Source organism: Tarenaya hassleriana, unplaced genomic scaffold, assembly GCF_000463585.1.
Source record: "Tarenaya hassleriana unplaced genomic scaffold, ASM46358v1 Cleome49, whole genome shotgun sequence".
Lineage (NCBI taxonomy): Eukaryota > Viridiplantae > Streptophyta > Magnoliopsida > Brassicales > Cleomaceae > Tarenaya > Tarenaya hassleriana.
In genome coordinates this window covers 151,732-176,828 of record NW_010967605.1, presented here as the reverse complement: position 1 = coordinate 176,828, position 25,097 = coordinate 151,732, and the positions used below count along the sequence as shown (strand labels likewise).

The window sequence follows — 25,097 nt, the reverse complement described above, 5'->3', positions numbered from 1 at the left end:
GGTCAAGGACTTTTTTATTCAGGCAAGTCTGATATTCGTTTAAATGCTTTTGCGGATGCTGATTGTGCATCGTGTCCCGATTCTCGTCGTTCTGTTTCGGGCTTTTGTGTTTTCCTAGGAGAATCATTGATCTCTTGGAAAGCCAAAAAGCAAACGACGGTTTCTCGCAGTAGTACGGAGGCGGAATATCGCTCTTTAGCAAACGCGACATGTGAACTCATTTGGTTGCATAATCTGCTGACAGATCTGGATGTTTCTATTACTGGACCGGCAAATTTGTTCTGCGACAATAAGTCGGCCATTTATCTTGCTTTGAATCCGGTCTTTCACGAACGCACCAAACACATTGACATTGACTGTCATCTTGTACGAGAGAGATTGAAGTCTGGTTTTTTGAACATGATGCACGTTTCTTCCGACAAACAGTTAGCTGACATCTTTATCAAGCAGCTTCAACCAGCTCTGTTTTCGGTTCTTTTGGGAAGGCTGCAATTGTCAAGCCTCTTCCTTGCGTCCGTATCTTGAGGGGGGCATATTATGTGTATATATGTTCTGGCGGAAATGCTGACATGTATCAACACATACAGACCAAACTGGATGAAGTCTCGGAGCTCTGTTTCGGTTGTTATGATTCTGTTTTTATTTGATTTTATCTGATCATTTATATCTCTAGTTTGTAGCTATCTGTTATGATCTATTTTGATCTTATGTTGCTGTATATATACTGATGTATGTGATTCTTTATTAAATAAGAAAGTCATATTTTCAAATACTGAAAGAGAAGAACATAATTTCAATCACGCGATTTGTTTCCGATCCCATAATTAATCTAAATCTTGGTTCAAGATATCTGATTATCCAAAAAAGTTTTTAAAAGGTTATATTTTGTTTTCGATATTTTCTAATCTAAATCTTTTCCCCTCGTGTATAAGGAGGTAGAAAAGTAAACGCATCGATCCTCCTGACTTGCTCGCTCATCCCTTTCACTCATTGGCTACAAATATTTTTACAATATAATTCATATGTGTGTGTAATAATAATAATGGATATATTTAAGAACGGCGATTTAGGTTTTTGTATCTGAATTTATTTTAATTTTACAAAAATAGTTTTAATACGACCGAATCAAAAATATTTTAAAAAACTAATAAAATCGAATATTTTTTTTAACAAATCAATAACTCAAATTTATTAAAATTTCGAAACATCCTTTTATCCGTTATATTTTTTTTGTCTATCCTTGTTCCGTAAGGGAATATAAATTCCATAAAGGAAACAGAAATATATCTGACATTTTTTTTACAAGAAAGTTAATGAAGAAAGGCTGATCCCATACGCTTGGTAAAGAGACCAAACACGTTCGTGCTCTTAGGTCCGATCAATAACATCGGTTTGGACACATTTATTGAGTTGTGATATACTTTTTCTAAATTCATTTTTTTGGATTTTATTTTTTTTTAAATATTCTAAAATATAGTTTGAAGTCTATTTTTGGCACTCTTCTTATTGGTAAAAAAAAACAACGGAAATATTTGTGGATACTCTCATTAAAAATATATGTTCTTTTACACAATTAAATATAAGGAACAAATTCATGTTGATATTTTACTTATCCGTCCAAATGGCCACAAGTATGTTGTGTTATCTGGTACATAGATAGCGATATCCTTTTTTAATTCATATAAAAAATGTATATTTTTTCTCTTTCAATAATATTTTTATTATCATCTTTATAAACCTACCACCTCCCTTATTCCCCATATCTTCAAACTCTTCTCATCAAGCCCAAAACAAATAACTCTTTTCTTTTAAAAAAACAAGAGAGAAAATGGGTTTAGGAAGATCGAACTTGGCGTATCTCTTCATGGCGGTGCTCGTGACATCATCGGCTTCGGACATGACGATTACATCGTACGGCCAGAGCCACGTGGCGAAAACTGATTGGAGAACCGACGAGGAGGCCATGGCCATGTACGAGGCGTGGCTCGTGAAGCACGGCAAGATCTACAACGAGCTCGGGGAGAAGGAGAAGCGGCTCGAGATCTTCAAGGACAATCTCCGGTTTATCGATGAACACAACTCCGTTAACCGGACATACCGGTTGGGTTTGAACCGCTTTGCGGATCTTACCAACGAGGAGTACCGGTCCATGTATCTTGGGCTCGGAAAGCCCAAGAGGAAGCCGCTGAAGACGACCAATCGGTACATGCCACGTGTCGGCGATGACCTGCCGGAATCTGTTGACTGGCGGGAAAAAGGAGCCGTTGCCGAAGTCAAAGATCAAGGATCTTGTGGTAATTAAATCCTTTTTATCATGATTATCCACCCAATAATTCGACTATAATCATGTTTAGATGTTCAGTTCGGTTTCCATTGGTTTTATTATTTTTGGATTAACTTTTTTGTTTTAAAAAATTGATTCGGTTTATTTATTTAAAAAAATATTCAATATTATTTTTTTCAGTTGATAGTCTTCATTTTTTAAGATTTTTTGTTTTTCAATTTTAATATTTGATTTAAATTTATTTTAAAAAATAGTTATTTTTTTTATGTTAAATTCAGTTCCGATATAATTAAAAAATCCGATTCTGTATAATAGGTGTTTAGATTCTGATGGTACCAAACGGGTTGCTGGGTTTTACCGGTCCAAAAGATTCCACCAGTTCAAGGATCGAAAAAATATCTTTTGTAGTGGGGCCCGATTTGGGGGTTAGAGTCCACGTGTTTTGCATACATTTTGTTGCTCTACGTCTCTGGTTCGATTAATTATCTATGATTTTACATAAAATAAATAAATAATCTCGTTCCTTGGAAAGATATAACGATCAAGAAGAAAAATATTTATTAGATTTACTGTTGGTATTTTTAGAGTAAATGAATGGGAATTTAGAATCTCTCAAAAGGATTCATGTTTAACGTGTATTACAAGTATGGTGGAGGAGTTAAATGCTTGTAAAAGACGTGGTATGAATTGGCTAAGTGTTAGGGATACGTCGAAAGAGTTTACGTTCGGTTTTGAACGTGAAAGGTAATCTCAGAAAAAATGGGAGGGCAGCTCGAAAATATGAGCTGGCAGCCTATTTTTTCTGAGGAATAAAGCTCATAAATAAATGGGCGGTAGCTCGGGAAAACCGGGAGGGCAGCCTGTTTTTTCTGAGCAATTCAGAAATAAACGGGCGGGTAGCTCGACAAAACGGGCGGGCAGCCCGTTTTTTCTGAGCAGTTCGGATTGAGCGGAAAATCGCGACCGTTCGGGAAAAACTTCCGATTTCTTCACACCTTTCGACATTTGGAGTGTTGATTAACACCCCTGGACATCCTAACACAATAGAACAGATCTAATTCGTTTTTTGAGAGATTTGAGAGCACTTTTGTGGTTGTTCTTGCAAAACACCCACAAAAGCCTTTTGTTCATCTTCTTCTTGCAATTTCCTGTGTTTGTGTTCTTAGTAGAGCAAACTAAGATCACTTCTCTCTTCATTGTATCTCAAAGACGTATTCCGGAAAGTCCTTTGCTCGTATAGGACGGAATAACGTTTTTAGGAAAGTGTATCACGCCTTGAAGAGTTATCCGGTTCCTATTTACTTTTCTGTTATTGTTCTTCTTTTTATATCCCAGATTTCTAACATTTACTACAATCTAATCTTTATATATATATATATATAGTTCAATTACTCAAACTACATACGCGGGTCGTTACAATCAAACTATAACAATTGTTATGGCAAAATATATATATCATAGTACAATTTAATGTTAGAATTAAGCTTGTTCATTAAGATGGGACACGTGTTAAAATATTGTTTATGTTGAATTTTTTCAAGTTAGTTACCTAGTCTTATGGCACGTACTGGATATTGGGATGAATTGTTACCCACGTTGTAAATTTGGTTCTATAAATAAAGAACAAAAAGGCCCCAACTCTTATCAAGGGGGTGTGGGTTCCAAAAAACATTACGAGTTTCAAATTTTAGAAAAATTATGTTCCTTCTATTGTCTATTCTCAAATTGTTTCGGGAATTGGGTTTCTACATGTTTAAATCATGGTATAACAAAATTATCATGAACGCGAACCAACGTAAAAAGGAAAAATGCAAACTTGTTTTTAACTTTGGTTGCTGTTTTTTGAATCGAAAGGGAGTTGTTGGGCATTCTCTGCGATCGCAGCCGTGGAAGGAATAAACAAGATCGTAACAGGAGATCTGATCTCACTGTCCGAACAAGAGCTCGTGGACTGTGACACTTCTTACAACGAAGGCTGCAATGGCGGTCTAATGGACTACGCTTTCAAGTTCATCATCAACAACGGAGGTATCGACACCGACGAAGACTATCCCTACAAGGGTTATGACAACGTTTGCGACACATCCAGGGTTCGTAACGTATAGTATTAGCCTATGTTTTTCGAAACCGAGATTGCCCTTTTAATTTTACTTATATAGTCTGTAAATGTTTTTTTTTATTGATATGAATTTTGCAGAAGAATGCTAAGGTTGTCACCATCGATGATTACGAGGACGTTCCAATGTATAACGAGAAAGCTCTGCAAAAGGCGGTGGCGAATCAGCCCGTGAGCGTCGCCATTGAAGGTGGTGGCATGGCTTTTCAGCTCTATGAATCCGTATGTATCTACCTATCTTTTCTTCTATCCAATCCAAAGCAAAGAATGGAATGCCATAACAAAAGTTTCAATGAATTGGGAATCATGGTGTCAAGAATTCGAATAACTCTCCATAATACCCAATTCGATGTGGTAACTTTTTGTTTGAACGAATCTTGAAGGGTATATTCACCGGAAGTTGCGGAGTTTCGCTTGATCACGGGGTTGCAGCTGTAGGATACGGCTCGGAGAACGGTGTGGATTACTGGATAGTGAGAAACTCGTGGGGAAAGAACTGGGGAGAAGAAGGGTACGTGAGGATGGAACGTAACATTGAGTCTGCAGCAGGCAAATGCGGGATAGCCATCGAGCCATCTTACCCGATAAAGAAAGGACAGAACCCTCCAAACCCGGGTCCTTCACCTCCATCGCCAGTGAAACCACCTGTCGTTTGCGACAGTTACACTACTTGCCCGACAAGCAACACTTGCTGCTGCGTCCTCGGGTACGGAACTTACTGTTTCGAATGGGGATGTTGCCCGCTCGAGGCCGCGACTTGCTGCGAAGACAACTACAGTTGCTGTCCTCACGATTACCCCATCTGCAACATCTATGAAGGCACATGTCTGATGGTACGTAAGAAAATTAATTTCTTTTATATGTGTTAATGAGCTTACGAAATTAGGGTTTATTAATGACGTATGCGCATGCATGCATGCACGTGAATTTTTGCAGAGCAAAGATAATCCGATGAGCGTTAAGGCCTTGAAGCGTACGGTGGCAAAACGTTCTTGGGGATTTGGAAAACGAAGCAGTGCTTAAGTGGCGAAAACTTATATTGAATTTAGAACGTATTGAATCATCATTTTAGGTTGCTGGTAATTAAAGATGCATATATATATATATATATATATTGTAATTATTATATGCTTATGTGTAAGATTTTAATAAAAAAAAAAGATGCATATATATATATAAAAGAAAAAAAACGATGCATATATATATATATTGTAATTATTATATGCTTATGTGTAAGATTTCTTGTATCCTAAGAAGCAGATGCATTAATCACTTATGTTTGACAAGAAATAATCTTGTTCGTGGCTGAAGTTGGAGACGGAAGTTTCGGACAAGGGATGAGTTGATTAAGTCAATAGACTTGTTCAACAGTCGAGTAAACCATTTCCTGATTTTTTTGCATTTTTGTTGTTCTTCAGTTGATTTTGCACGATCTTTCTTTTGCTCTGTATTTTTCTATTTAAGGGACAAGTAAAGTTCAATAAAAAATATGCTTTTTCCCAAAACCCAGATTCAAAGAAGTTTCGATGCTCTGTTTTATGTGTTGATAAACAGAGTACTGGAACTCAGTTCTTTTTTCTACACTTGGTATCAGAGCACGGTTCGCCGTGAATGCCGAAGTGCATGTCTCGCGAAGAATCTTCAAGCAGTGCTGTCCGTGATCAGGACACCACCCGGACGACGCATGTCGAAGCAGGATTTCAAGGAAAGGAGGGGGGTATTTCAATTCAGTACCCCATGCTAACGAAGACGAATTACGCAGTATGGGCCATGAAGATGCAGATCAACATGAGGGCCCAAGGTGTGTGGGACACGGTCGAATCCGAGGGACCAGTTGACGCAAGGAGAGACAACATGGCACTAGCAGCAATCTGTCAAAGTATTAGCGAGGAGACATTCTTGCAGATTGGTATCAAGAAGACAGCTAAAGAAGCTTGGGAAGCTCTGAGAACTCTCCATCTCGGTGTTGAGAGAGTGATGGAGGTTAGAGCACAGGCTTTGCGGTGGGAATTAGAAGGATTCAAGATGGCAGAGAACGAGGGGATAGATGAGTATGCTGGAAGAATCTCCACGATCGTAACCAAACTAAGGTCAGTGGGGGAGAAAGTCGAAGAAGTCTACGTGGTCAAGAAAATTTTGAGGTCGGTGTTACCAAAATTTATTCCAGTGACATCGTCATTTGAGAATTTTGGAGACCTGAAGAACATAAGCGTTGAAGAAATAACAGGAGCTCTCAAAGCTCACGAAGAGCGATTGAAGAGTTTCGAAAGCAATGGAGATGATCATGTTCTTCTGACTCGAGGAAGTCTGGAGGCAAAAGAAGGAGTAAGTAGCTCAACCGAAAGACGTACTCAAGGAACATTTAGAGGAAGAGGTCGGAATTGGGGATGGATGAATAACTGCGGCAGAGGACGCGGTAATTTCGGAAGAGGTCGAAACTTCGACATCTCAAGGATACGCTGTTACAATTGTAACGAGCTTGGGCATTATGCAGTCGACTGTGAGTTGAGAAGAGAAGATGATGAACAGGTTCATATAACAGAGCAGAAAGAAGATGAACCTGCGTTATTGATGATGGAAATGTGCGAGTTGGTTCACACAGCAGAAGAGAGTGACAACAAAGTGTTGCTGAATGAGGAAAAAGGTGTGGAGCAGAGGAAGAACCAAACAACTGAGACGGTTTGGTATTATGATACAGGGGCCAGTAACCACATGACTGGAACCAAAGAAGCGTTCACGAGTTTGGATGAAAGCGTGAGGGGGAATGTCAGATGTGAAGATGGTACAATGATTGAAGTCAAAGGGAGAGGAGCTGTTACTTTCAGATGCAAGAATCATAAACAACTAAGGATGGAGAACGTCTACTATATTCCCAGGTTAAAGACCAACATCATCAGCCTCGGGCAACTAGATGAGTCAGGAGCAAAGATCGTAGTCGAAGGTGGACTGATGAAAGTGTTCGATGCAAAGGGAAAGTTGGTCGCCAAAATCCCGAGGGCACCAAATCGCCTGTATACCATTACGATACTATAAGAACAATCTTGTCTGATGATAGAGAAAAGTGCAGAAGCGTGGATGTGGCATGAAAGGTATGGACATTTGAATTTTTCAGCCCTGAATGAAATGGGAAGAAGTAAAATGGCCAAGGGATTACCTGAAATCAAGCAATCAGAGGAAAGCTGCGATGGTTGTCTAGTGGGAAAGCAACACCATCATAGTTTTCCCAAAGCAACCATGTTCAGAGCCAGCAAACCATTGGAATTGGTACACAGAGACATATGCGGGCCTATAACTCCGACAACACCTGGTGGAAACAGGTACTTCTTACTTCTTGTCGATGACTACAGTAGGTTTATGTGGATCGAAATGCTGAAAAATAAAAGTGATGCCCTTGAGAGTTTTAAGAAGATAAGATTAGTTGTGGAAGGATAATCTGAAAGAAAGATTAAGATGCTGAGGACTAATAGAGGAGGCGAGTTTACTTCTGGTGCGTTCAATAGCTTCTGCGAAACTCAGGGAATACTCAGACAACTCACTGCCCCGTACTCGCCGCAACAGAACGGCGTGGTGGAGAGACGAAATCAGACGGTGGTCGAAATGATCAGATGCCTATTACAGAGCAGAGCAGTACCTGACCATTATTGGGGAGAAGCGGCAAAAACGGCAGTATATATACTGAACCGATCACTCACTGCGAGCGTGAAAGGCAAAACACCTTACGAAGCCTGGTTTGGAAAACCTCCAAACGTGTTTCATTTCAGGGTCTTTGGTTGCATTGCGTATGCAAAGACGGTTGGAACACATCTCAAAAGGTTGGATGACAGGAGCATGAAGCTGGTGATGCTGGGATATGAGCCAGGAACCAAGGCTTACAGATTGTTGAATCCCGAAAACAATCGAATAGTGGTGAGCAGAGATGTGGTGTTCAGGGAAAATGAGAGTTGGGGTTGGAAAAGCAAGGAAGCAGAATCACATACAGCAACAGGTGCACGTGTAACTATAACAGGACATCAAGAACTAGATGTTCCTACCTTTACACCACCCACGACACCTGTTGCTCCGGTGACAGAAGTACAGAGGAGCAGTCACTCAGGAGAGAGCAGCGATAGCAGCGTCATGAGACCAAGAGGATACAAATCACTGCAGGAGTTGTACGATACAACTCATGAAGCTAAACTTGGAGAGAACTTGTATCTGCTGTCAATCGAAGAACCAACCTCGTTCGACGAAGCTGCAGGGAACGAAAACTCGAAGCAGGCAATGGTCGAAGAAATTGAATCCATAAACCGGAACAGAACATGGGAGCTGACGGATCTGCCGGAAGGACACCGTGCAATCGGATTAAAGTGGGTTTTTAAACTGAAGAAAAACCCAGAAGGAGAGGTGATAAAGCATAAAGCAAGATTAGTGGCAAGGGGATATGTACAGAAACTCGGAATTGACTATGAAGAAGTATTCGCACCAGTTGCCAGATTGGAGACAGTGAGATTACTACTGGCATTTGCAGCACAGATGGGATGGAAAGTCCATCATATGGATGTGAAATCTGCCTTCTTGAATGGAGAATTGGAAGAAGAGGTGTATGTTCAACAACCAATCGGATTCGAGGTGAAGGGAAATGAAAACAAAGTGCTGAGACTGAGAGTATTCGCACCAGTTGCCAGATTGGAGACAGTGAGATTACTACTGGCATTTGCAGCACAGATGGGATGGAAAGTCCATCATATGGATGTGAAATCTGCCTTCTTGAATGGAGAATTGGAAGAAGAGGTGTATGTTCAACAACCAATCGGATTCGAGGTGAAGGGAAATGAAAACAAAGTGCTGAGACTGAGAAAAGCTCTGTATGGACTCAAGCAGGCACCTAGAGCTTGGAATCAGAAACTTGATCAGAGCTTAAGGGAGATTGGATTCGAGAGGTGTCATTTGGAGCCTGCCGTGTACAAGAGACATAATGAAGAAGATGTCCAAATCGTAGGTGTATATGTTGATGACCTGATAATCTTGGGATCAAAAGCGGGCAGCATAAAGGAATTCAAGAATCATATGCAGAAGCTGTTCGAAATGAGTGACCTCGGTTTTCTCAGTTATTACTTGGGGATCGAAGTGAGTTAGGAACCCGAAAGTATAACTCTGAAGCAAACAGGATATGCAGAAAGGGTTCTTGAGAAACTGGGTATGGCGGATTGTAAGCCTTGCCGAGTTCCTATGGATTCCAGAGTGAAACTGAGCAGAGAAGATGATAGCCCTCTGACAGATGCAACTTTATACAGAAGCACGATTGGAAGCTTAAGGTATCTGGTTCATACTCGCCCAGATATTGCTTTCTTTGTTGGTGTTGTGAGCAGGTTCATGGAAGCACCAACAATCAAGCATTTAGGAGCAGTAAAACAGATCCTTCGATATATCAGAGGAACGCTCAATTATGGATGCAAATACACACGAGAAGATGGAGAAGCAAATTTAGGTGGTTTCTGTGACAGTGATTTGGCGGGAGACGTTGATGATCGGAAAAGTACAACGGGAGTGATTTATTTTCTTGGGAGCAGTCCTGTCACTTGGTTGTCACAGAAACAGAAGGTTGTAGCTTTGTCCTCCTGCGAAGCTGAGTATGTGGCTACAACGGCAGGAGCATGTCAGGGCATATGGCTGGAGAGATTGCTGTTCGAGATCAGGGGACATCAGGAACGGAAAGTGACGCTCAAGGTGGATAACAAGTCTGCAATAGCGCTCGCCAAAAATCCTGTTTATCACAGCAGGAGTAAGCATATTGAAGTGAAATATCACTTCATACGTGACTGCGTTCAGAAGGGAGAGATCGATTTAGAGTATGTGAAGACGGAAGAGCAAGTTGCCGATTTGTTAACCAAACCGCTGCCTCGGGACAGACTAGAAGAGATGCGTCATGCAATTGGGATCAGAAACCTGAGGTCGAGGGAACAAGATTAAAGGGGAGAATGACAAGAAATAATCTTGTTCGTGGCTGAAGTTGGAGACGGAAGTTTCGGACAAGGGATGAGTTGATTAAGTCAATAGACTTGTTCAACAGTCGAGTAACCATTTCCTGATTTTTCTGCATTTTTGTTGTTCTTCAGTTGATTTTGCACGATCTTTCTTTTGCTCTGTATTTTTCTATTTAAAGGACAAGTAAAGTTCAATAAAAAAATATGCTTTTTCCCAAAACCCAGATTCAAAGAAGTTTCGATGCTCTGTTTTATGTGTTGATAAACAGAGTACTGGAACTCAGTTCTTTTTTCTACAATGTTTATGTTCTCTTAATACATTTCTTGTATCCTGAAAAAAAAAGCAGATTAATATTTGTTTGTAAAAGACTTTAATTGGGTTTCAGTATATGTTTGTGTTGTGTTTTCACACGTGTCGGAAAAGGCTTAATTAATAGATTTAATTTAACCATTTTTGCGTCTTAAAGAATAGAAAGGATATGCAAATTTATACATTAAATCTATATATATTAATAAAGGAGTTTAAAGGATTGTGGTGAAACCACCTAAGCATCCTAGGTGGCACATTCTCAAATTTTGATTGGTTTTTATGGTTTACAAATTTATGGTATTGTATTGATATGTAAAATAATCACTAAATTGAATTAGTTTATATATTAAAATAAATTTATGAGAAAATCATGTTTAAACTTTTTTTTCTCACATAAAGATATTTTTTGTTTTATTTTTATATATTAAATCTATATATATTAATAATTGTGTTTAAAGAGATTTGAAAAACTTATGTGAAAATAAAAAACAAACTTTTGTATTTCATTTGTAAATTTAGTTTGAATATAAAAATAGTAACATAATCATTCTACATGATATTTTAAAATTTTTAATTAGATTATAGATAGGTAGTGTATATAATAGCAAAAAATAATTATATTATTATAATTAGAAAAAGGAAAAAGTACGAAGGGAATTTAAAATAACGTATAGTGCCACTAAAACGTTATTCTTATAATTAAAACCCCCAAAACTAAGAAGGAAATTAATCAAAAAAACGTATGGCACTCAAGCGTCGTAGTTATTAATCCAATGACCACTATTTTTTAATTAATAAGTGATGTATTTATCATTCAAATTCATGAAAAAATTAATCAAAAAACGTAAGGCCACTAAAACGATTCATTTATTAGTCCAATGACTATTTCAACGGTGAGAGTGGTGAGAAAACCATTGAAGGTATTTGACACAGCCGATGGATCACGCTCTGGGATATTTCAGATAGTTTGTTATGTCTTCATATTAGAATCTCCGACGATGAAGACGGAGGGATAGAAAAGGAGAAACGACGTGGGAAACTTCTGTGGCGGTGATATCAATTGTTCGTCGGCATTCGGCAAGCACCTTTAACGGTTTCCACAGCACTCCCTTCACACATCATTTGTCATTGGAGATTCTAATCTGAAGACATAACAAATCGCTGGCATTTGATAGATGGGGAAGGATCGATGGTGTAGGTGAAGAATTCCACTTCATGTTTGGTTGCTTATTATAATACAAAGGTCACTCATATTATACCATTTTGACTTTTTTATTTCTTTTTTATTACGATGATTGTGAATGTATATATGACCAAATCTCTTCTAACGAAATAGAAAATAAAAATGAATCCAAAAATGGAGACGATGGTTTGGCAGAGATGGCGACTGGTGTTTCTTCACAAAATGATGTCATGTGGAGTCCTTTGTGTTCCACGGTGAGGAATATGATACTACTTATATATCTATATTTAATAAATATTAAAAAATCAAAACAAGACATATTTTTTTTGATAAAAGTTAAATGTATATTAATAAAAATAGTTCAAACATAGTTCGTGTACATAACCGGATAGGACCGAATACCCTACAAAATGAATACCCATGTGTCTCTAACTAGACACCATATCAGTCAATAAAAAACAACATGTGGAGCAGCTATCGGGGATAGAGAGTAAGATAGTACCAATCGGATAGAAGAGTCGAATCAATCCTACGGGAGGAGCCGAGGAGAGAGAGTATGCAGTTACGGACCATGGCATTTAGTTTACCACAAAGCGAGACAACCGTCGATGACTCCCCTCTGAAGATCCTTGCGTTTCTCTCCGACCATAACAGGTAAATCGAGCATTGCAGCAAAATAAGGGTGATAAGACGCCGATTATGGGACTGGACATTTCCTGGGCGACGCATCCAATCCATAGTGGCATGCAAATCTAGAGGCGGCATATTCCAAATGGATCGAGCGAAACTGTACCAGACCTGCCTACTATAGCTGCAGTGGAAGAAGAGGTGGGAGTGAGACTCCTCCTCCAAGCTACAAAGAAGGCAGGAAGAGGTTGCAACCGCCCCCCATCGGTACAATCGATCGAGCGTGGGTAGACGACCACGAAAAGCCAACCACTGGATGAAGCCATATCTAGGTACTCCCTCGGGGAACCAAGCTAGAGCGTGCCAGGGTACTTCCGGCGATGGCTGACGGAGAAGTTTCCAGGTACTTGCAGAGGAGAAAACACCGGCAAACACATTGGTTCTCTGCTTCCATTCGAATCTATCAGGGCCGTGGGCGGTGCTTGGCAATCGCATTGTAGATAGCTTGATGTGGAGATCCAGCACTCGTTGGGATCTTGCTGCTGGTAGCGACCACCCCGCGGACGAGACTGCATCAGCTACCTTGGCCAACGGTGACATGCATTCCTTATATTCATTCCTCTTAATAATCATATTTATTATTTTTTTGGTGTTGTTATTGTGCTATATTTTATATTAATCCACTTTGGTAGCTTCTTCAACCTTACGTGATCATTTTTTTTCCAGTGTAAAAGATTATCAACTTTGGCTTGGTTGTCATTACCATATACTGCAAGTTCACCTATTTGCATGTATTATTTAGTTATTATTTGCTTCATTATAAAATAGGGGATTCTTTAAATTACATGAGACCACTAATTCTTTAATAGGAAAAAGTGGATTCCGATGAGATGGTGGTGGAACTAAACCAACGGTGAAGAACCCGAAGAAGAAGATGGTGATGATAATCATGGAGCTCTACTAAAATGGTGGATATATATATATATATATATATGTATGTATAACTTTCTATTTTTTAACTTTTTATTTGTAGATATCTGTGTGTATATTTGTGTATGTATGAATGCAATTTTTATATTTTATTTTAAATTTTTAATTTGTATATATGTATATATATATATGTATGTTTATGTATTTGTGTGTATATGTATTTGTATATATATAATATTAATATATTTGTATTTGTGGGTATATTATAGGAGTACCATTGACCTACTTCGATTTGTCTCTGATCAGATATCTAACATGTGCTTCTTCCCCGTAGTGCCACTACGAAGACACCATCATCAGCGGCAAAGGCAAATCCTAAGCCATATCTGCGGCATATGGAGCACGATATCAATGGAGTGGAGCCGTCATGTTTCAAAGTTATACATGTATGACGTTTGATTTCTTTTCTATTTAGAATTAGTCGTGTTTCAAGATGTTATTCGATTTTTTAGTGGTTGATTCAAATTTGATGATTCATAAGGGAATATCTTTTTCCCCTGGATTAACCGTAAAAAAAAAAAAGATGATGCAAAGTTTGGTTATATTATCACTATTTTTTTGTATGCACATTAGAAAAAGTCTATTTTATTGTTAGTTTTTGTACATTTGCAAATTTGCATAGAATTAAAAATAAATAAAAATAATGTAAGTATAGATTCATTAAAAAATATTAAGTTTGAATTAAAATAATCACGTCCAAATATAAAAATAGATAATGATACTATTTAGACATTAAATAAGACGACAGTGTACTGTATTGAAAAATCTTAGCGTTAATGATGATTTTAATAATAATTTATGTTATGGTGCAATAAAAAGTATGAATAATGAATGGTAATATTAGAAAATATTTTAGGTTAGGGTAATTGAAAAGGCATCAAATAATAATAAAATATTAATATAGATTTTAATTTTTATTCTCTCTTGAGACATATGCAATTCGAAATAGATCATGAGAAAACAAACACCCATCAAACGGATAAGAACAGCAACTCGGAATACGAACATGAGACCGAGGTTTAAGATGACATGCTTCTGGTGATGGCGGAGAAGATGGAAGTGGAGGACTTCGTGTCGAAATTATTCAAAGGGTAAACTCTGCGATACTGGCCATCCAAGAGATGATGAGCATGGATGATGCAGAGGCTATATATGGCCAGAGAAGAGAAGGAGACATTGACAGAGATAGAGCTCTCAACTAGATCCAATTCTGCATTCTCATGGTGAGGCCGAGTCCCGGTATGATGGATGATGTCAAACTTGGTTCGAGAAAAAAATTAGCCAAGTACTCTCCTCCTCTCTTGATCAACAACCCCTCTCCCCTCCCCCTTACAGGAGAGTGTATGTTACTCATCATCTATTTTTGATGTATCTTTTCTGACATAAATTGTTGTGACAGTGTATATATTATATAAATCCACAATCCAGAAGATTTTATTATAATGCAAGTATTAATCAATCAATCACATACATACATACATACATACATACATACATAATGTATTATATAAACAGTATAGTTTTTGAAAAATTATATTAATTAATTTTTTATATACTTATTTTGACACAATATGTATAATATTAGTTCTAATACCAGTTGAGATTTTGATTGATATATTAAAATTAAAATGTATTAGAAAAATTTTAAATTTATATAATTGGATAATTCTTTTAATATATGATTTTATTTAAATGTAATTTTATGTCAATATATGTTTAATGTGTTTAATTTAATAATGTATTAACAAATAAAAAAGATAGAAGAATAAATTTAAAATAAAATGAAATTCACGCGACACCACCAGATCTGATAGAATAAAAAATAATGGAAATTTGAAATTCATATTTTAACTCAACTTAACAGGTGCTTCACAAATGATTGACGTGCCATCTGTGCCGGAGATGGGGCGGCGAGAAGTAGCGACATGACTTTCTGGGTGTGCAAGCTAAAAATAAATATATACACGACATAGAGCCATAATCCATGAGACCTAAAAATAATATAAGAGAGACATTCATTTTATACCTATCATTTTATACAACCAAATGATATTTTTATATATAAGACTTAATAATTTTCATTGTAATTTATCATTTTTTCTAATTAGAGAGGGGGTACGTGGCTCCACCCTTCACAATATAAATATGCGACTGGCCATAATGCATATTTGTTTTCATGGAGTGCATTTTTTATAATGTTTTATGTGACATATGGTCTAACAAAAATGTATTAGATGTAAAAATATTTTTTTTTGAAATTTACGATTTGTTTGTTCGAATATTATTTGTTTCACTTATTTTTCTAAATCAGATTTTATTATGATAGATGGTTTAGATATAATCCTATAAATCTATACAATTTGTTCTATCTATGAACTCAAACGTAAGAGATATAAAATTTGCATCTATTGTTTTTGGCCATTAGATTTTTGAATATAATTGTATTATTTGATAGTGCCTTCTAAAAAATATTCATTAAAGTAAACAATAAACTTTTAAAATGATTAAAAATTATTATAAAATTAAATTTAAAAACTTTTAAAATGGAGAAACTGATAATCTAAAAATGAAAATAATAAATATTTTTACAAAATAAATTTATTTTTAAATATGGTGTATTGTTATTTAAATTAGAATGATTTAAAATAAAATATATATATGATATGATAATAGATAAACTAAAAAATATAATTACAAGAAGTTATGATAAAGAAATGATAAGTTTTTTAAATGGAGTTAGGAAAAAATAAATTAATGAGAGAAAGAGCTTAATTTTAGTTAAGTTAATATTGTAATTTTAATTAATTAGAATTTTAAACTTAATTTTAATTAAGTTATGGGTAGTGGTTAATTTAATAATAGTAAATGCATATGAAAGAGAACTTGAGCCGCCTCCTTCTCTTTCGTCGTCGCAGCAAGTGATCGATATATAATCTTTTTTTTTGCAAATTATACATTTTCATAATTTTTTTGACAAAAATATTCTTACTTTATTATATAATTTCAATATTGTCATTTAGCGCCCCGAAAAATGTACAACATGAAAAGCAGATTTTTTTAGAAACTGTGTTATACGGGAAACTGTTTTTTCATCCGGGACAACTGTTTTCCATCCGGGAGAGTCTGTTTTTTGTTCGGGAGAGCTGTATTTTGTCTGGGAGAGTCTATTTTTTGTCCGGGACAATTATTTTTTGTCTGGGAGAGCTGTTTTTCGTCTGCGAGAGTCTGTTTTTTGTCCGAAGAGCTGATTTTCATCTAGGATAGGTTTTTTTGTCCTGGAGAGTTTTTTTTTGTCCGGAAGAACGGTTTTTTGTCCGGAAGAGTTGTTTTCCATACGAGAGAAACTGTTTTTTGTATGGAAGAACTGTTTTTTGTCCGGTTGAAAAATATTTTTTCCGATGAAAAATAGTTTTCTCGGATGAAAACAAGTTCTTCCGGATGAAAAACAGTTGTCCCGGATGAAAAACAGTTCTCCTGAATAACACAGTTTCCAAAAAAAATTGTTTTTCATACTGTACATTTTTCAGAGCGCTAAATGACAATATTGAAAATAAATAATAAAGTAAAGATATTTTTGTCAAAAATTTATATAAAGGTATAGTTTGCCAAGAAAGGGAAAAAATGTATAGATTTCCCATGACATATTTAGCACTAACGCAAATTTTTTCTATAATCTAAGAAGAATTAAGAGAAAGCCAGCTATGGGTCTACATCGAGAAGAAAGTGAACAATATAATATTGATTTGAAAATAATTAATTTTATATATTATTTATATATCTATATAATAAAAATATTCATATCAATACATTCTAAAAAAATATAATAAATTTGAAATATGTTAAACTATAGATGTAAAACTAAATATCATCAAATATATAGATTTAATAATTTTAAAAACGAATCATAACTACAATATTTAATAATATCATTTTAATTAGTGACTTATTACAAAAAAAATTGTATAGATCTGGAAAAAACAGTGAGAACCCAATAACAAATCAATAACATTAAAATTAAACATACGATAAATCTATTTTTATTAAATAGTAAACACTAATGATTTTACAATATTTAAAATTTACCGATAAATTTTGCCTACATTAAACAAATCATTTATATCATTTTACAATATTTATATTAACAAATTTTATAAAAAAAGATATCAAACATATTCATCGCATAGAGAAAGACACATACCTTTGATATATAATGAATATTGATTATTTTACAATAATTTTATATTATTGATATAGTTTTATCCTATAATAAAATAATAATTTATTTAATTTTTCAAATTATATAACAATATATTTCAAAAAACGTAAATGAAATATAACGCAGAATAATTCGCGCATCGCGCGGATCCTTATCTAGTAATTATAATATTCCTCTCTACAAATTTCAGAACCAATGACAAACGCAATAACAAAAATTGATGGAGAGAGTAGAAAATATGGGTGGGGTTAAACGCAAACGCGATAGTAAACGCCAAACGCAGTTAATCGCTAGTAAAAATTGATGGGATTTTTCGAGGCCCGAGACTGCGTTTGTTGGAACCTTCTCGATCACGCAGAGGGTTCCACAAGACGACTTCAAAGAGTTGGAGTGTTCAATGTCGAGGCAAACTAAAACGAGACGAAGATCCAAGGCAAAGATCCAGAGCTCGAAGATCTGTCTCTTTGAAATTTTTGGTTTTTTTTTTTTTGGGAGAAGACAGGGATGAGTATCCTAGGAATCGACATGAGCTGCGCTATAGGATCTCTCCGGAACGGAGACTTCCCGGAGAAAGACTGTCTTCTTCCTCTCATGTCGAAGCTTCTCGGTTACTGTCTCGTCGCCGTTTCCACCACCGTCAAGCTCCCTCAGGTTACACGCGCCAAAACCCTAATGCCCATTTTCACAAATCGTGTTTTATTCCTCCTTGTACTCCCAAGTTTAGTCCTTTGGTGTTCTTATGGTGGATGAGGATCCTTGTTCTTTGCCTCTCTTCGGTCAAATTGTTGAAGGGTTTGATTTGAATCAGCGAAATGTGTGAAATTTATGGATTGTAGATTATGAAAATTCTGCATCATAAGAGTGCAAGAGGGCTCAGTGTTGTAGCGTTTGAGCTCGAAGTGGTCGGTTACACCATCTCTCTGGCGTATTGTCTGCACAAAGGGCTTCCCTTTTCCGCTTTTGGCGAAATGGCCTTTCTCTTGATTCAAGGTGAGCTCAAGACTCGTTTGATATTGTTATCTTGGTATAAATTCAGACAGAAGTTAACTTTTGTACTCTGTTGTTGATCTACATCAGTTTGAACTATTTGATTTAGTAAAATCAGTTTGATCAGTAATATTGCAATGCATTTGTCCGGAGCTTGCAATTCGTGCTGTCAAAGTTTCTAAATTTTCCGTATTTCTACTCTGTTGTTTTTGCAGCGATAGTCGTGGTTGCTTGCATCTACTATTTCTCCCGACCTCTTCCCGTAACAACGTGGCTCAAGGCACTTCTGTATCCTTTTTTTTTTGCTTCGGATTCACGTGTTACGGTTTTCAATCTCCGATCACATATAAAGAATGGCCGGTTCAACGATCGTCTCAGTTCTCGGGCTTTTCCTTAATACTGTGTCAACACAGATATTGTGCTCTAGCGCCAACTGTACTTACTGGTCAGATCGATCCTTTTCTGTTCGAGGCCCTTTATGTGAGAAGGAACTTTAGTTTTTTCTTCTATTTGGAAGTTTCTTGTAGTGTTTCCATCCATCTAATGGCAAGCCTCTTGTGTTGTAGGCTTCAAAGCATGCGGTGTTTTTGTTCGCTAGGCTCCCTCAGATATGGAAGAACTTCAATGTGAGTTTTTTTTCCGTCTTTCGGTAGATTTAGGATTGAGGAATTTGCTCGATCAGATTCATGTTTATGCGAATATGGGTTTTCGAGCTTTGATTCCATGCCCTATATAGTTGTTTTGAATCTTTTTTGTGTTCGTTTCATCAATCCCTAAACCCTAAACCCTAACCGAGCAATCAAACCCTAGTTTTCCTTTTTTCCCTTTAATTTCTTTCCTCTGATATCTTCTTTTTTTTTCTTAGAAGGATATGATCTCATCTCTGGATCATAAAATTTCCTTAAAATGTTAACACTTCTGCTTTATATAATCTGTTCATCACAAAATTTCTTTTTTACATTGCCTTAAATGTAAATCTATCTACAGAACAAAAGCACTGGGGAGCTAAGTTTCTTAACATCATTCATGAACTTTAGCGGTTCAATGGGTAAGATCTGATGTATGTGTGTGTGTATATATATATATACACAATACAATATATCATTTTGTATAATGTTTTCTGGTCTCATATAACATTTTTTTTTCCTTTTTCAGTTAGGGTATTTACCAGCATCCAGGAAAATGCTCCGGTTAGCGGTACAGTTTTTAGCTTACAATTCCATGTTATTACACTGATTTTATTTAAATTAAGGTTGCATTATGGACTTACATGGTTATTTACTGAACTCGTTTTAATAGTTACTGTGGGTTTTGCCCTCGGATTCGTGACCAATGGGACGATTCTGAGTCAGATCCTTTTGTACGGAAAGCCCACTGTCCCGAACGAGAAGAAAGTCAAGTGAAAGGTAAAGATACGGTCCATTCTTAAGATTATATTAGAGAAATTAGAAGATTAATACCTGAATTTATCAAAATTTCCAAAATAAAACTTCAGTTTTAATTTTACCTTTTAAAACCTAAAAAAATTCATGCTTAAATAAACTTCAACATTATAAATTATGTCAAATTTAACCTATATCGCTATGTGATAATTTTGAATTCATCCAAATGGCAGAAAGTCAAAATTGTTACGTTATCGTTCAAATTGTCATGTTAGCGATTAGAATTAAATTTGACATGGTTTATAAAGTTCGGGTTTATTAAATATGAATATCAAAGTTTGGATTTTAATAGATAAAAAAATAAAGTCGAGGTTTTATTTTAAAATTTTAACAAGTTAAAGGTATTAATCTTCTAATTTACTTACAAATTATAAAGAAGATAGGATATTGAAATCAGGGTATTCTTTTTATTATTGCGGAGACCGTACACAAACGAGAAGACAATAATAATAAAGCGGATTGAATTCTGGTCTCCGACAAGATCCTAAGAACATGCTTGGACTTGATGTTTCAGAGAGAGGATTCGCTAACATGTACTCCCTCTGTTTAATTTTAGATGTCGTTTTAGGCTAATTTTTTTGTTTTAAAATAAATGACGTTTTACTGTTTTCTATGCATTTTTTATACTTTTTTCCACTATTACCCTTATTAATATGACAAACTATCATTAATTACATAAAATTAATTTTGATTAAATAAGGATATTTTAGACATAATATTTATTTTCTTAATATCTGTGCATGATGTCAAAGCGTCATGTAAAGTTAAACGGAGGGAGTATTCTATCTGTCCATGAATGTTTCAACAGATGAAAACACAGTAGAATCTGAATCTTGATACAATACAAAGCCATGATTCAATCAACGAATGGTGTTTACATATGAATTTGGTAACATTCTGTATTGCTTTGTTCCATTAGAACTCAGGAACAGTACTGCAAAATTCACGAATCAAATATGAAACAGCAACAAGCAGACACCAAAAATAGAGAATGGATACACTCCTTCACTTGCTTACCTAATCGTTCAGAGAATCGATATTGGGACTTCCCCATCTTCTCAGTGTGTATGCCACTAAGTTTCGTCGAGTCAAGGACCCTAATCTTGACCTAAACGCCGCTGTCCGGCTAGTACCGGAGGACGATATGCCATTGCTGAGGCCGAGGGCCGGAACTTGGCCTCGCGGTAGAGCAGGGAACTCCATTCCACTCTCTCGAGCTCCGGTCTCACTGGCACTACGCTCTTGGTTTTCTTGCTCCGGGGTATCTAAATTCACTGCAAGCGACGTCCTTTTCGTCCTCAACCAATCTACGCCTTCGAGGGTCACTCCTCTACACTTCTTGACCTTCACTTTCACCAAATTTGGACATCCAACGGCGAGAGCTTCCATCCCTTCATCCGTAATCGGGCAGTTCTTGATGCAAAGCTTCCTCAAAGCTACGCATTTTTCAGCAATGCAACATAACTCGGGGTTTCCTACTGTTTCACTTCCGCACAATGCTAATCGTTCCAAGTTCTGGCAGTTCGAGGCAAATGCTTCTATACTCAACTTTGTAGGGTTTACCCCTATCAGAACCAATTCCTGCAAATTCCAGCTGGATTTCGCAACGGCGATAAGCCCTTCATCGCTGATCCGATTCGCCTTCCATCCATCAATGTGAAGCCTTCTTAGAAGCTTACAGTGTTTGGCCAGAGTGATCAGACCAGTATTGGTGCAATCAGGGGTTTTCACAAGGTGCAGAATCTCGATGTTGGAGCAATTCGATATTGCGGCGAGACCCAAATCACTCACCTGGATCCTCTCGAGATGAATCTCGACGATCCCATTGACATGATCAGCCACATCCTCAAGAACCCTATCCCAATCGCCAGAACACCTGAAAATCTTCAAAGACCTAAGGTTTTTAGCTGCGATCAACAAAGGGGCAAAGCACTGACCGTTGTAGAGCTCCTTCAAGCAAATCGTCTTCAGTGAAGCTGCCGCGGCTCCGGGACCTATGGCCTCCGCCGCAGCTCCGTCGGCGATGCCTCGAAGCCGCTTCACCGTCAGCTCCTCGAGAGACGAACAGTTGTCGAGCACTGCATTCATGCCTTTGGCTCTAAAAGCGCAGGATCCACACGAGAGCTTCTTCAATCCCTTGCAATTCTCCGAGAACGCGGCCATTCCAACATCGGAGACATCGCGGCAGGCGCGTAGCTTGAGCCGTGTCAGATTTTGACACCGCTCGGAGATCTTCACGAGCGCCTCGTCGTCGATGCTGGGAGATCTACGGTCGCACTTCAGAGCGAGTTTGATAACGGCATCGAACCGCGAGAACAGTGAAGGGATCATGAGGAGAAGATCGGGCTGCGCTTTGAGCGAGAGACGGCGACGGCTCTGTCCCTCGATCCTCAACCACCGATGGCAGACGAGCGAGCACTGTTTCCGGTCGCCAGAACTAAGCGACTGGAAAATGCAAGCCAAGCAATCGTCTGGCAAGTTGGAGGTGTAATCGTACGTATCTCCGGAAACTGTTGCGGTGGAGGTGTCCTCTTCTCCTCGTCCTCCACCTTCACTGGCGATCGCCTGAAGGATCACGGCGGAGGAAGTCGACGGAGCTTTAGATCGGCCACGACGGAGCACGGAAACCACCGAAGATGATTGGCCCATTTCTCCGGGAAATCTGACGGCTGAGATGCGACGGTGTACGGTTCTTATCCTACAGAGCTTCGTAGCGAAGCTCTTGAGAACTTTACAACGACAGAGAGACCTAACCAAACCTCAAAAGAAGCGTCATTTTCAATTTGTCAGGATTCAATCTCCAAAAAAGAGCGAAATTAAATCAACGATCGTAAAGCTACGGTCCACAGTATTCCCATGCTCCCGCCCGCTTAGGATCATTATCCCAAATCCCACTAACATTTTAAATGTATAAATATTAAATACTAAGACAAATCTCGCCTTACGTGGCATAATTATACATACAAAACGCACGATTATGTACTAAAATCTGATTATTTGTCTGATTAGGAGCACATGAAAGTCAAAACTTGGAACTTTGCAGATAGCGAGGGTTATTCATAACAGAGAATGTTATAAATGATTAAAAATAGAACCATATTATAAAAACAAAACATTCTATAATTAATTATTCACTAAATGTATATTCCATTCAAGTTGCAAAACATAATGTATACATTATTGGTAAATGGTAATAATTTATGGTTTGTTATCACTTTATAAATGTTAATAAAAACAGTTTAAATATGTGACTCCGTCTTGATTTCATTTTACGAAAACAAAAGAGTGGGTTAAATTTTAGTTAGAAATTCGAACCATTTTGTAACTCAAAAAATAATATTTAAAAAAAAAACCCAACATGGGCCATAATGGGCCTCTGGCCCAACTTCTACTTTGTAAATATAATCATCATTATGATGAGTAACCCATTGTCCAACATATTTGTAGGTTCACTTATATTCGATTAGAGAATTGAGAAACAAAATTATAACATTTCATATATCTAAAACATACATAATATATATATATATATATATATATAAGCATTAGTTATCATGGGCTTAGGATTATACAAAGAGTGTTAAGCCTAGAAAACAATGAATTAGACACCATTAAATATATTCCCTAAGTGTTAAAAAAATCATAAATCTAGCTAAAATATTATATTATATGATGTTTGTTTACCAATGAAAATTTCAAAAAATATGGAAAGAAATAAGTAGTCAAATACAAAAGATGAATGCAATTGAGTACACAATTGAATGGACCATTCAACTTATAAGCTAAAAAGATCAAAGGCAACAACATAAGGTATGATTACAAAGGGCAAACATTATATGATTAGAATGAAGATTATTTCTATATTATATATATATATATATATAATATATATTACACAAACAAATATCTTCCATATAAAACGTGTGTATACACACATGCATACATGTGAGTAACCCGATTAACAAAGAGAAGGACCACTCCTAATATACAACAAAAACATCTTGGACCTATGGGTTAAAAAAATATATTTTGTGAATGGAATTTCATTTATGAGATGTCGTGGGATTTGGTTGAATATGGTAGAATATTTGCTGTAAGAGCATTTTTGTTTTTATTTTTATTTTGCTTTTTCTTTCGGATCATTTAGCTTCATTTTCTATTATCCTTCCACTGAAATAAATTAATTCTTAATTAATTACCTCTACCGTTCTATAAAGCTAATGTCGTAACCAAAACATGTTGTTTATTGAAAAATACTTAGAATTAAATATATCTATTATGGACTTATATTTTTTAATATGATTAATGTTTTTTTATAAACATGATGGTTTTCCAAGTCTTCGCATCGACTACATCCATCCTAGATTCGGGATCAGTCTTTGTATATAGATTATTTTGATCCATAAATTACATCTTGCCACTAGTGGATTCGAACATGTCACCTGGAAGATGACTTTGTCACCTCTCACACTACAAGAAAAACTGTATATACCGACGGACGATGCGACGGAAATTCCGTCGCGTTAGATATTTGCGACGGACAACGACGGTAATGGGACGGATTTGCATCCGTCGTAACCCGTCGCGCAATCCGTCGAAAAATTTCGACAACAACCGACGAATATTTCCGTCGGTAATTTTGTCAGACGGATTGCGACGGACTGCGACCGATATTTGCGACCGAACTTTCGTCGGAAAATTATGCGACGGAGTGGGACGGATATATTGCGTCGCACAAAAGTAGCGACGGATGGGGACAGACATTTCCGTCGGCACTGCGACGGATTCGGTGCGTCGCAGGTAGTTAAACACGTTTTATTCGTTTTGACCTAATTCCGTCGCATTCTGTTGTGCGTCCGTCGCAATATTGGAGTCCGTCGCATTTCCGTCGCATTTCCGTCGCACGTTCGAACTCTATTTAACAGCCGCGGCATGTAGTCTCTTTACCAAAGAGAAAAAAAAAATAGAAAGTGTCAAAA

At 36.9% G+C, this 25,097-nt stretch overlaps 4 protein-coding genes across 6 annotated transcripts; 2 read left to right on the top strand and 2 right to left on the bottom strand.

Annotated features, from left to right (window-relative positions):
- Nucleotides 1-1,754: 1,754 nt before the first annotated feature.
- On the top strand, nt 1,755-5,817 carry LOC104825765 (cysteine proteinase RD21A-like). The gene is made up of 5 exons (XM_010558134.2): nt 1,755-2,294; nt 4,139-4,374; nt 4,482-4,622; nt 4,784-5,233; nt 5,337-5,817. Exons 1-5 carry the CDS (start codon nt 1,829-1,831, stop codon nt 5,421-5,423), a joined length of 1,380 nt encoding a protein of 459 aa, XP_010556436.1. The 5' UTR covers nt 1,755-1,828; the 3' UTR covers nt 5,424-5,817.
- Nucleotides 5,818-12,330: 6,513 nt separating this feature from the next.
- Nucleotides 12,331-13,083, bottom strand: LOC104825816. The gene has a single exon (XM_010558207.1). The coding sequence runs from the start codon at nt 13,081-13,083 to the stop codon at nt 12,331-12,333; it is 753 nt and encodes a 250-aa protein (XP_010556509.1).
- Nucleotides 13,084-18,087: 5,004 nt separating this feature from the next.
- LOC104825764 (mannose-P-dolichol utilization defect 1 protein homolog 2-like) lies at nt 18,088-20,754 on the top strand. Of its 3 annotated transcripts, none has more exons than XM_010558133.2 (9): nt 18,088-18,340; nt 18,526-18,679; nt 18,892-18,964; nt 19,090-19,156; nt 19,243-19,302; nt 19,664-19,724; nt 19,832-19,873; nt 19,976-20,082; nt 20,540-20,754. In XM_010558133.2, exons 1-8 carry the CDS (start codon nt 18,194-18,196, stop codon nt 20,077-20,079), a joined length of 708 nt encoding a protein of 235 aa, XP_010556435.1. In that variant the 5' UTR covers nt 18,088-18,193; the 3' UTR covers nt 20,080-20,082; nt 20,540-20,754. The 3 variants fall into 3 exon arrangements, with proteins under 3 accessions (XP_010556435.1, XP_010556434.1, XP_010556432.1); XM_010558132.2 differs by having other exon boundaries at nt 20,516-20,754; XM_010558130.2 differs by having other exon boundaries at nt 18,089-18,340; nt 19,976-20,754.
- Nucleotides 20,755-20,893: 139 nt separating this feature from the next.
- LOC104825763 (putative F-box/LRR-repeat protein 8) lies at nt 20,894-22,875 on the bottom strand. The gene has a single exon (XM_010558129.2). The coding sequence runs from the start codon at nt 22,765-22,767 to the stop codon at nt 21,136-21,138; it is 1,632 nt and encodes a 543-aa protein (XP_010556431.1). The 5' UTR covers nt 22,768-22,875; the 3' UTR covers nt 20,894-21,135.
- Nucleotides 22,876-25,097: the final 2,222 nt, after the last annotated feature.

What these genes read in the sequence shown, in the direction of transcription:
- LOC104825765 (XM_010558134.2), top strand. Translation starts at nt 1,829, where the DNA reads ATGGGTTTAGGAAGATCGAACTTGGCGTATCTCTTCATGGCGGTGCTC. An exon ending in ACGTTTGCGACACATCCAGG is followed by an intron (nt 4,375 to 4,481) that starts GTTCGTAACGTA and finishes TGAATTTTGCAG; the next exon opens with AAGAATGCTAAGGTTGTCAC. An exon ending in ATGAAGGCACATGTCTGATG is followed by an intron (nt 5,234 to 5,336) that starts GTACGTAAGAAA and finishes GAATTTTTGCAG; the next exon opens with AGCAAAGATAATCCGATGAG.
- LOC104825816 (XM_010558207.1), bottom strand. Translation starts at nt 13,083, where the DNA reads ATGTCACCGTTGGCCAAGGTAGCTGATGCAGTCTCGTCCGCGGGGTGG.
- LOC104825764 (XM_010558133.2), top strand. Translation starts at nt 18,194, where the DNA reads ATGAGTATCCTAGGAATCGACATGAGCTGCGCTATAGGATCTCTCCGG. An exon ending in TTCTGTTCGAGGCCCTTTAT is followed by an intron (nt 19,157 to 19,242) that starts GTGAGAAGGAAC and finishes CTTGTGTTGTAG; the next exon opens with GCTTCAAAGCATGCGGTGTT. An exon ending in GGAAAATGCTCCGGTTAGCG is followed by an intron (nt 19,874 to 19,975) that starts GTACAGTTTTTA and finishes TCGTTTTAATAG; the next exon opens with TTACTGTGGGTTTTGCCCTC.
- LOC104825763 (XM_010558129.2), bottom strand. Translation starts at nt 22,767, where the DNA reads ATGGGCCAATCATCTTCGGTGGTTTCCGTGCTCCGTCGTGGCCGATCT.